The sequence below is a fragment of the Schistocerca piceifrons genome, chromosome 1 (genome assembly GCF_021461385.2).
Source record: "Schistocerca piceifrons isolate TAMUIC-IGC-003096 chromosome 1, iqSchPice1.1, whole genome shotgun sequence".
In the NCBI taxonomy this organism is placed as follows: Eukaryota; Metazoa; Arthropoda; class Insecta; order Orthoptera; family Acrididae; genus Schistocerca; species Schistocerca piceifrons.
Window position 1 is genome coordinate 328,695,733 of NC_060138.1, and position 12,746 is coordinate 328,708,478.

Consider the following 12,746-nt stretch of genomic DNA (forward strand, 5'->3'; position numbering starts at 1 on the left):
AAATTCCATTAGCATTATATGTCATTTACCAGCAGTATCATTATCAACAGCTGTTCCAGGAATAAAAAATAAAATATCATCATTATAAACATTATCATGTAAAACACACTATTAACAAGTATTTGAATGTTTTTAAATGCCGTCTTCTTTCTTAATAGCTATCTGGATTTAGTTTCATAATTCTGCAAGACAAGTTTGTTAGAAAAATACAGATACTAATTTAAAAATCATATGTCCAGAAAATTTTGTCACCATTTTTACGCTGATATGAAATAGTTCTTTTGTAAGAACAACTCCACAGTAAAAATAGGATAGTAAAGTTAACATTCCTTCCCTTGTAACACACAACAAGAGCTGCATATTCTGACATATTTAAAATGTTTCAATTCGTATACACAACAAATGTTAGTTAAGACAAAAAGACAATGACGACAGAGCACTACTCCACAGAATACAAACAATCAAAAAATATAAAACAAAAAATATGTTGCTCCAGACATGTCATATCCTCACAAATAATTAAAAAGAAATTACCAGATTTCACTTTGCCAAATACAAGCCATTGTGGAGAGTCTAATAGTGAGTATTTGGAATCATGTGCCTTTTGGAAATCCATTTACTATCAAAAGCATGACAATATTAGATATTTTTACTTGGTGCTGTCATCTCACAACTGCACGACGAGCATGAGTAACAGTATGAAAGTAGAATATAATGAATGTGTGAGTTATGTGCTTTTTTCCTAAGGCAATGAAACATGTAGAAGCGGTAAACACACACTTACAGATGATGAAATGCAGACATGCATATATAATCCTGTTGTAAAGTTTCAGTTATCATCTTCTAAGTACTGATCTGCTATGTGATGTAGTATTGACTCAAGTGCTGTCGACGAGGAGCTGCCAAACACTTGACGCCACATAAATTCATTTAGAAGTATTGCTCCAGCTTTCTTTGGCAAATCTCTTACTTCTTCACAGACAGCTACTAAGGCCTGCCAGATTGTCTCTATCAGGAAAAGAAATAATTTATTATGACACTGCCATACATTTACACTTACAAACATATGAACTTATGTACATTAATAGGCTTTAAAAATTCAATATTAATATGATCCTACAATTTGACTGCAAATGCTAATACAACAAACACATAGAAATATACATAGTAGCATCTTTCTTGGTGGCAGTAGTGCCTGGTAACATAATTTAGAGGGGGGAAAAAAATACTGCTGTAAAAAAAAAATTACCTACAGACAAAAAATGCAGAATGCTGTAACGACATACAAAACTATTACCCCATTCTGCAACAACAAATAAAAATTTTATGTTAGGTGCAGACTTAACACAAAACTGCTTACAAACATAATGCATCACTAAAATTGCTCTTAATTATCAGACAATTTATATCCCAATGACTCTCATAAAACAAAATTTGAAAATAAAATGCCTGTGATACTAGCCTGGTACTTCCAGGCAAATTTTCACGCATCTGTCCCACTACACATGACAACGAAATCCTGTGATTTTTCTGCTTTTTCTATATATTTGAACAGTACTGCAACTCATTAAACACAATGAGACGCCTATTATGTTTCATTTTATTTTGCTCAACATTACACTAGCAGCATGCCACAGTGTTACTTGGGATTAAATAGCTATTTCTAAAGAAATGATAACGCCGAGACACGATTCATGCTTATGCACTACCTCAGAAGTTCTCTCTTGAAGGTATTAAGACGCGAGTCACTAACAGCCCAGCAAACAGCCCAGCAAACCAGTGACATCAGAGGGGAAGGGGGAGGGGGACAGAGAGTGGGAGTGGGGCAGGAGGACGGGGAGGAGGAGGGAGGAGGAGGGAGGAGGATGAGGGGGGGGGGGGGGGCAAGCAAATTTTGCGATGATGGGAGAAGCTGACAGAATACGAATCACCCGCAACTCATTCATTTACTTAGAGAAAACATTTTTATGTGACCGAGTAGTGAATTACAAAATGTGCCAAAAAAGAGACTAAATAGATGCAACATGCCTAACACAGAAAAAAATCACAGTTGCCTTGGTATGCATGGAGAGCCAGAAATCTACTGTAATATGATGACCATCCCCCAGAAACAGTGATATTTTTTAGAATAAAAAGGCAGTCTAGATGTTAATTCAGAGTATACAGTAGCTCCAGTCCAAAGTTCATTCAAATCCGTCCAGCAGCTTCAGCATGAAGGAGTAACAAACATACTGCTCAATGAAGAGAGAAAATAAGTGATTTCTAGTTCAGCGTATTGCTAATACTAAGATTGGGAAGTCTTTTCAGAAATGAGTTTTTCTATTTTTGGCTAAATTTTTGAATCACTATACTGAACTATAGACTTGCTGTTGGTGGGGAGGCTTGCGTGCCTCAGCGACACAGATAGCCATACCGTAGGTGCAACCACAACGGAGGGGTATCTGTTGAGATGCCAGACAAACGTATGGTTCCTGAAGAGGAGCAGCAGCCTTTTCAGTAGTTGCAGGGGCAACAGTCTGGATGACTGACTGATCTGGCCTTGTAACATTAACCAAAACGGCCTTGCTGTGCTGGTACTGGGAACAGCTGAAAGCAAGGGGAAACTACGGCCGTAATTTTTCCCGAGGCCATGCAGCTTTACTGTATGGATAAATGATGATGGCGTCCTCTTGGGTAAAATATTCCGGAGGTAAAATAGTTCCCCATTCGGATTTCCGGGAGGGGGAGGGGGGGCGGTGATGACTACTCAGGAGGACATCGTTATCACAAGAAAGGAAACTGGCATTCTACGGATCGGAGCGTGGAATGTCAGATCCCTTAATCGGGCAGGTAGGTTAGAAAATTTAAAAAGGGAAATGGATAGGTTAAAGTTAGATATAGTGGGAATTAGTGAAGTTCGGTGGCAGGAGGAACAAGACTTTTGGTCAGGTGAATACAGGGTTATAAATACAAAATCAAATAGGGGTAATGCAGGAGTAGGTTTAATAATGAATAAAAAAATAGGGGTTCGGGTAAGTTACTACAAACAACATGTTGTTGTTGTTGTTGTTGTTGTTGTTGTGGTCTTCAGTCCTGAGACTGGTTTGATGCAGCTCTCCATGCTACTCTATCCTGTGCAAACTTCTTCACCTCCCAGTACCTACTGCAACCTACATCCTTCTGAATCTGCTTAGTGTATTTATCTATTGGTCTTCCTCTATGATTTTTACCCTACACACTGCCCTCCAATACTAAATTGGCGATCCCTTGATGCCTCAGAACATGCACTACCAACCAATCCCTGCTTCTAGTCAATTGTGCCACAAACTTCTCTTCTCCCCAATTCTACTCAATACCTCCTCATTAGTTATGTGATCTACCCATCTAATCTTCAGCATTCTTCTGTAGCACCACATTTCGAAAGCTTCTATTCTCTTCTTGTCTAAACTGGTTATCGTCCATGTTTCACTTCCATACATGGCTACACTCCATACAAATACTTAGAGAAACGACTTCCTGACACCTAAATCTATACTCGATGTTAACAAATTTCTCTTCTTCAGAAACGATTTCCTTGCCATTGCCAGTCTACATTTTATATCCTCTCTACTTCGACCATCATCAGTTATTTTACTCCCCAAATAACAAAACTCCTTTACTACTTTAAGTGTCTCATTTCCTAATCTAATTCCCTCAGCATTACCCGATTTAATTCGACTACATTCCATTACCCTCGTTTTGCTTTTGTTGATGTTCATGTTATACCCTCCTTTCAAGACACTGTCCATTCCGTTCAACTGCTCTCCCAAGTCCTTTGTTGTCTCTGACAGAATTACAATGTCATCGGCGAACCTCAAAGTTTTTATTTCTTCTCCCTGTATTTTAAGACCTACTCCGAATTTTTCTTTTGTTTCCTTTACTGCTTGCTCAATATACAGAGTGAATAAGATCAGGGATAGGCTACAACCCTGTCTCACTCCCTTCCCAACAACTGCTTCCCTCTCATGCCCCTCGACTCTTATAACTGCCATCTGGTTTCTGTACAAATTGTAAACAGCCTTTCGCTCCCTGTATTTTACCCCTGCCACCTTCAGAATTTGAAAGAGAGTATTCCAGTCAACATTGTCAAAAGCTTTCTCTAAGTCTACAAATGCTAGAAACGTAGGTTTGCCTTTTCTTAATCTTTCTTCTAAGATAAGTCATAAGGTTAGTATTGCCTCACGTGTTCCAACATTTCTACGGAATCCAAACTGATCTTCCCCGAGGTCCGCTTCTACCAGTTTTTCCATTCGTCTGTAAAGAATTCGCGTTAGTATTTTGCAGCTGTGACTTATTAAAGTGATAGTTCGGTAATTTTTACACCTGTCAACACGTGCTTTCTTTGGGATTGGAATTATTATATTCTTCTTGAAGTTTGAGGGTATTTCGCCTGTCTCATACAACTTGCTCACCAGATGGTAGAGTTTTGTCATGACTGACTCTCCCAAGGCCATCAGTAGTTCTAATGGAATGTTGTCTACTCCCGGGGCCTTGTTTCGTCTCAGGTCTTTCAGTGCTCTGTCAAACTCTTCACGCAGTATCTTATCTCCCATTTCATCTTCATCTACATCCTCTTCCATTTCCGTAATATTGTCCTCATGTACATCGCCCTTGTATAAACCCTCTATATACTCCTTCCACCTTTCTGCTTTCCCTTCTTTGCTTAGAACTGGGTTGCCATCTGAGCTCTTGATATTCATACAAGTGGTTCTCTCCTCTCCAAAGGTCTCTTTAATTTTCCTGTAGGCAGTATCTATCTTACCCCTAGTGAGGTAAGCCTCTACATCCTTACATTTGTCCTCTAGCCATCCCTGCTTAGCCATTTTGCACTTCCTGTCGATCTCATTTTTGAGACGTTTGTATTCCTTTTTGCCTGCTTCATTTACTGCAATTTTATATTTTCTCCTTTCATCAATTAAATTCAATATTTCTTCTGTTACCCAAGGATTTCTATTAGCCCTCGTCTTTTTACCTACTTGATCCTCTGCTGCCTTCACTACTTCATCCCTCAGAGCTACCCATTCTTCTTCTACTGTATTTCTTTCCCCCATTCCTGTCAATTGTTCCCTTATGCTCTCCCTGAAACTCTGTAAAACCTCTGGTTCTTTCAGTTTATCCAGGTCCCATCTCCTTAAATTCCCGCCTTTTTGCAGTTTCTTCAGTTTCAATCTGCAGTTCATAACCAATAGATTGTGGTCAGAATCCACATCTGCCCCTGGAAATGTCTTACAATTTAAAACCTGGTTCCTAAACCTCTGTCTTATCATTATGTAATCTATCTGATACCTTTTATTATCTCCAGGATTCTACCAGGTATACAACCTTCTTTCATGATTCTTGAACCAAGTGTTAGCTATGATTAAGTTATGCTCTGTGCAAAATTCTACAAGGTGGTTTCCTCTGTCATTTCTTCCCCCCAATCCATATTCACCTACTATGTTTCCTTCTCTTCCTTTTCCTACTGTCGAATTCCAGTCACCCATGACTATTAAATTTTCGTCTCCCTTCACTACCTGAATAATTTCTTTTATTTTGTCATACATTTCATCAATTTCTTCATCATCTGCAGAGCTAGTTGGCATATAAACTTGTACTACTGTAGTAGGCATGGGCTTTGTGTCTATCTTGGTCACAATAATGCGTTCACTATGCTGTTTGTAGTAGCTTACCCGCATTCCTATTTTCCTATTCATTATTAAACCTACTCCTGCATTACCCCTATTTGATTTTGTATTTATAACCCTGTAATCACCTGACCAAAAGTCTTGTTCCTCCTGCCACGGAACTCACCAATTCCCTTTATATCTAACTTTAACCTATCCATTTCCCTTTTTAAATTTTCTAACCTACCTGCCCGATTAAGGGATCTGACATTCCACGCTCCGATCCGTAGAATGCCAGTTTTCTTTCTCCTGATAACGACGTCCTCCTGAGTAGTCCCCGCCCGGAGATCCGAATGGGGGACTATTTTACCTCCGGAATATTTTACCAAGAGGACGCCATCATCATTTAATCATACAGTAAAGCTGCATGTCCTCGGGAAAAATTACGGCTGTAGTTTCCCCTTGCTTTCAGCCGTTCGCAGTACCAGCACAGCAAGGCCATTTTGGTTAATGTTACAAGGCCAGATCAGTCAATCATCCAGACTGTTGCCCCTGCAACTACTGAAAAGGCTGCTGCCCCTCTTCAGGAACCACATGTTTGTCTGGCCTCTCAACCGATACCCCTCCGTTGTAGTTGCACCTACGGTACGGCCATCTGTATCGCTGAGGCACGCAAGCCTCCCCACCAACGGCAAGGTCTATAGTTCATGAGGGGGGGGGGGGGACAAACAACATAGAGAACGCATTTTTGTGGCCAAGATAGACACGAAGCCCACACCTACAACAGTAGTACAAGTTTATATGCCAACTAGCTCTGCAAATGAAGAAGAAATTGATGAAATGTATGATGAGATAAAAGAAATTATTCAGGTAGTGAAGGGAGACGAAAATTTAATAGTCATGGGTGATTGGAATTCGAGAGTAGGCAAAGGGAGAGAAGGAAACATAGTAGGTGAATATGGATTGGGGCTAAGAAATGAAAGAGGAAGCCGCCTGGTAGAATTTTGCGCACAGCATAACTTAATCATAGCGAACACTTGCTTCAAGAATCATGAAAGAAGGTTGTATACATGGAAGAACCCTGGAGATACTAGAAGATATCAGATAGAATATATAATGGTAAGACAGAGATTTAGGAACCAGGTTTTAAATTATAAGACATTTCCAGGGGCAGATGTGGACTCCGACCACAATCTATTGGTCATGAACTGTAGATTAAAACTGAAGAAACTGCAAAAAGGTGGGAATTTGAGGAGATGGGACCTGGATAAACTGAAGGAACCAGAGGTTGCAGAGAGTTTCAGGAAGAGCATAAAGGAACAATTGACAAGAATGGGGGAAAGAAATACAGTAGAAGGAGAATGGGTTGCTTTGAGGGATGAAGTAGTGAAGGCAGCAGAGGATCAAGTAGGTAAAAAGACGAGGGCTAGTAGAAATCCTTGGGTGACAGAAGAAATACTGAATTTAATTGATGAAAGGAGAAATTATAAAAATGCGGTAAATGAAGCAGGCAAAAAGGAATACAAACGTCCCAAACATGAGATCGACAGGAAGTGCAAAATGGCTAAGTAGGTGTGGCTAGAGGACAAATGTAAGGATGTAGAGGCTTACCTCACTAGGGGTAAGATAGATACTGCCTACAGGAAAATTAAAGAGACCTTTGGAGAAAAGAGAACCACTTGTGTGAATATCAAGAGCTCAGATGGCAACCCAGTTCTAAGCAAAGAAGTGAAAGCAGAAAGGTGGAAGGAGTATATAGAGGGACTATACAAGGGCGATGTTCTTGAGGACAATATTATGGAAATGGAAGAGGATACAGATGAAGATGAAATGGGAGATATGATACTGCGTGAAGAATTTGATAGGGCACTGAAAGACCTAAGTCGAAACAAGGCCCCGGGAGTAGACAACATCCCACTAGAACTACTGACAGCCTTGGGAGAGTCAGTCCTGACAAAACTCTACCATCTGGTGAGCAAGACGTATGAGACAGGCGAAATACCCTCAGACTTCAAGAAGAATATAATAATTCCAATCCCAAAGAAAGCAGGCGTCGACAGATGTGGAAATTACCAAACTATCAGTTTAATAAGTCACAGCGCAAAATACTAACACGAATTCTTTACAGACGAATGGAAAAACTGGTAGAAGCGGACCTCGGGGAAGATCAGTTTGGATTCCGTAGAAATATCGGAACACGTGAGGCAATACTGACCTTATGACTTATCTTAGAAGCTGGATTAAGAAAAGGCAAACCTACGTTTCTAGCATTTGTAGACTTAGAGAAAGCTTTTGACAATGTTGACTGGAATATGCTCTTTCAAATTCTGAAGGTGGCAGGGGTACAATACAGGGAGCGAAAGGCTATTTACAATTTGTACAGAAACCAGATAGCAATTATAAGAGTCGAGGGGCATGAAAGGGAAGCAGTGGTTGGGAAGGGAGTGAGACAGGGTTGTAGCCTCTCCCCGATATTATTCAATCTGTATATTGAGCAAGCAGTACAGGAAACAAAAGAAAAGTTCGGAGTAGGTATTAAAATTCATGGAGAAGAAATAAAAACTTTGAGTTTCGCCGATGACATAGTAATTCTGTCAGAGACAACAAAGGACTTGGAAGAGCAGCTGAACGGAATGGACAGTGTCTTGAAGGTAGGATATAAGATGAACATCAACAAAAGCAAAACGAGGATAATGGAATGTAGTCGGATTAAGTCGGGCGATGCTGAAGGAATTAGATTAGGAAATGAGACACATAAAGTAGTAAATGAGTTTTGCTATTTGGGGAGCAAAGTAACTGATGATGGTCATAGTAGAGGGGATATAAAATGTAGACTGGCAATGGCAAGGAAAGCGTTTCTGAAGAAGAGAAATTTGTTAACATCGAGTATAGATTTAAATGTCAGGAAGTCGTTTCTGAAAGCATTTGTATGGAGTGTAGCTATGTATGGAAGTGAAACATGGACGATGAATAGTTTGGACAAGAAGAGAATAGAAGCCTTTGAAATGTGGTGCTACAGAAGAATGCTGAAGATTAGATGGGTAGATCAAGTAACTAATGAAGAGGTATTGAATAGGATTGGGGAGAAGAGGAGTTTGTGGCACAACTTGACAAGAAGAAGGACTCGGTTGGTAGGACATGTTCTGAGGCATAAAGGGATCACCAATTTGGTATTGGAGGGAAGCGTGGAGGGTAAAAATCGTAGAGGGAGACCAAGAGATGAAAACACTAAGCAGATTCAGAAGGATGTAGGCTGCAGTACGTATTGGGAGATGAAGAAGCTTGCACAGGATAGAGTAGCATGGAGACCTGCATCAAACCAGTCTCAGGACTGAAGACCACAACAACAACATACTGAAAGGAGAATGTACATCATTCTTTAAGGTAACTGGAAAGCTATTTGGGACAAGTTTCTATTTCTTAGACCACAAAAACATTTATCCATTTCCAAACAATACTGAACAAGTCAATACTGAAGCTTATGTGTCAAAACTGGTGGGTATCCAATAGCTTTTTAGAGGAATGGGAGACTCCATATAACCTTTGACTTCAATGCCTGGCACATTTGTTATTTTTGATTTAAAATGCCATACTTTAAATTTTCTAACCTGAAAAAAATGTGAAATATAAATAACAACGACAACACTGATTGTAAAGTAAATAACGGAGAAACTTTTTCTGATTTTATTTCTCAGACAGAAACAGGTTTTGTACAGGGTACAAAATTATGCACAATTTAACTTTTAAAAATGGTGGCTAGTTCTTACAGTCATGGAGAGAAGACAAAAGTGCAACTTTATAATCATGTAATACTGTCATACAAACAAATTAAGGACAGACTTACTTAATTTAGAGGCTGAAATAGGATTTCAAATATATACCACAATGTGTTGTACATTGCAGTGACTGTAGGGGAAAAAAAAGAGGGGGGCGGGGGTTTGTTCACAAGTAATCACAGCACTAGCATGATGAGCTGCCAGCTCAACAATGACTTCTGTACAACTGTTTCTACCAATTATTAGCAGCACTTAACTTGTGAGAAAAACTGGGCAATGAAATTTGGAATGGGAATAAAATATTGACACATTACCAAAGAGTGATACACCCCGGCATTTTTCCAATACATGAGCCTGTTTCCTAATGAACTATGGAGTGATTCCACAATTTAAGATTAATTCGAATAACAAATCAACTTAGGACATTTTAGAACTACAATACAAGGTGAATGTTTTTATGACCGACAAGAATTTGAAGGAGGACCTTTGGCTGACTGTCCTTACACTTAACCAACATGACCATCAAGCTGTAGCCAAAGGGGTATGGCGTCAATTCCTACAAGTGATAAAATGTGTGAATGAAAAAATACCTTGAAGAGAGAGGACACACTGAACTTGTCTGTGGGCAACACATACCATACCCTTGATTTACTCCATATTAAAACTGCTAACAACAAATGGTCTCATTTTGTTAGCATCACAGTCAGTAAATAGCTTCATTTTTGTTAGCATGTAAAATGCTTTTTATATCTCCATGGCATATTCCTTATTTGCAGCAATACTGATCTCTAGAATATAACCAGATATAATAGTAGCTAAAACAATTCAGGAATAGCATTAACCCATCCACAAAGAAAAATTTTTCTCTAATATATACTCATCTACAGTAGTAGAAGGAAGTACATTTAGCACCATTAGTATATATGTAATGTGAAGACAGGAAGGATACAAAAATGTACAACCATGCCGTGACTGTACAACAATAGTGGGAACATGTTTCAATCTACTTTAATGTTTCTATTAACCATAGTTGAAGTTGTTACTATTAAGAAAATAATTCCACAATAACGAAGAACAACTTTCTGCAAGTATTAAAACAGACCACATAAACAAAAATAAATGTGCTTAAAGCTTTTTTTTCTATCAGTCTACAAGCAGCAGCATAGAAATGGACAAGTCTGAATTCCTGTAGGACAATTACACATAAGGAGTCCACAGGAAACAACAGCACATAGAAGCATCCAGACTCTTTTAACACTATCAAAATTCAACTGATGACTGGCCCACTATTACACTTTGAATTGCTGTGTTCACTACTGTACTGTTAGTGCTGATTTTGGTTTTTCATCCTGGTTGTGAATGAGTCAACAAGCTGTTCAGTTAATTTTCTGTAGATAATGCCACTTCAATCTGGCCTTGTGCTTCATCCTGATAACATAATGCCTAATAAATCAGTTACTTCCTGCATAAGATAATTTTGATGCAGTTAATTAATAACATTAATCTAGCTACAAATGATCTTGTTTGGCGACATTAATGTCATTCTTCATGTCTGACGACAGTCTGTCATTTGACTGAAAATGGTAATTTTAAGAATGAGGTGACAACTATTGTGCTAAGTTAGAATTTTTCAAAAATATTTAAAAGGTGTAAATCGTTTTCTTCTTAAAATAATATGGTAATTTATAATGAGTACGAAGTTACAACACAGCAGGCTGGACAAATGGATGCCAGTAATCCAAGAATGCAACTTCGAAATTGAGTACTTAGGAGAAAGTGGAAACAATACCAGATATTCTATCTAAAATGACATTAGGGGAAGGCAATGAATGTGCAAAGAAAACCACAAGAAAGGAAGATGGGATGAAACAAAAGGAACATTTGTTGTGAGCAAAATGAAGAAGAATTTTCACTGCCAGTAAAGAGAAAATGAATGAATATTGTTAGTAAAGTGAAAATATAGAAGTGCAGGTGAAGGGAAGATGAAATCATACTATCTGCTGTGCAATGAAATTTTATACAGACGAGTCTGTATGGAGTTAGAAGATTAGGAGTTGCACTTGTATTTTACAAATATGGTTTACACACCTAAGTAACACCCATTTCAGAGCACAAAAGTGTATAGGACATCAATAAGAACAGGCTGCATTTTCAACTACATGGTGTATATCAAGTGAGAAAGATAATTGCTGTGTGTGAATTGTGTCAGAAAATTAAGATATCTATCACAAAACATAGAGGCTATAGAGAGCTACACAAATTATGATAGTCCAAAGAATTGTTTTCTGAACACGAGAAGCAGCTAGTTTCCAGTATCTGTTGTTGTTGTTGCTGCTGCTGCTGTTATGATAACGGCTAAGCAAGGCAACAAAATTCCAGCTCCACACTCTGTTCAGTACTGTGAAGTACCAAGGTGAAATCTGTTAGTAATAATGTATATGATACTGCCCACAAATATACAAATACCAGCAACCTTTTAGTGTTATCAGCTGACATACAGACACACAACACTAAATGAACTGAGCAGAGAGGATATACAAGTACAAAGTGAAAGGCAGGGAAAGGAGGAAGAGGAGGAGGTGGCGGGGGGAGCGAGAGAGAGTGATACCGCCCAAGACAAGACTATAAGTTAAAAATAGGAGACAGAACAAGAATAATGAGACACCCTAAGTAAATTTAACAGCATTTCACCACATTATCAATCTCTGTGGAATGAAGATATTTCATTCAAGAATCAAATGCTGTATTTATAGGGTATGACACTTAAGTACATATCTGACAGCAAAGGTTACGAGAAAATCAAAGTAATAAACACAATTCAACATCTAACTTATGGCATGCCTTTCTACATTTAAAAAGATATGTTTATAAAAAGTAGAAATAAAATAAACTATGTGATCAGATGTATCTGGACACCCCAGAAACGTACATTTTTCATATTAGGTGCATTGTGCTGTCACCTTCTGCCAGGTACTTCATATCAGTGACCTCGATAGTGATTACACATCATGAGAGAGCAAAATGGGGTGCTCCACGGAACTCACGCACTTGGAACGTGCTCAGGTGATAGGGTGTCACTTGTGTCGTAAGTCTGTACACGAGATTTCCACACTCCTAAACATCCCTAGGTAAACTTTTTCTGATATGATAGTGAAGTGGAAACGTGATGGGACACATACTGCACAAAAGCGTACAGGGCAACCACATACTATGACAGTTAGACGGGAGGTGAGAAAACTTTGATTTCATGGTCAAGTGGCTGCTCATAAACCACACTTCATTCCGGTAAATACCCAACCACACCTCGCTTGGTATAAGGAGTGTAAACATTGGATGATTGAACAGTGGA

At 38.8% G+C, this 12,746-nt stretch overlaps 1 protein-coding gene across 1 annotated transcript in view; it reads right to left on the bottom strand.

Annotated features, from left to right (window-relative positions):
* Window positions 1-527: 527 nt before the first annotated feature.
* LOC124805142 overlaps window positions 528-12,746 on the bottom strand; it is a 28,197-nt gene continuing 15,978 nt past the window's right edge. Inside the window, exon 6 of the mRNA XM_047265612.1 lies at window positions 528-1,008. Within this exon, the coding sequence (XP_047121568.1) occupies window positions 830-1,008 (179 nt within the window). The 3' untranslated portion in view covers window positions 528-829. The remainder of the gene's footprint in view (window positions 1,009-12,746) is intronic.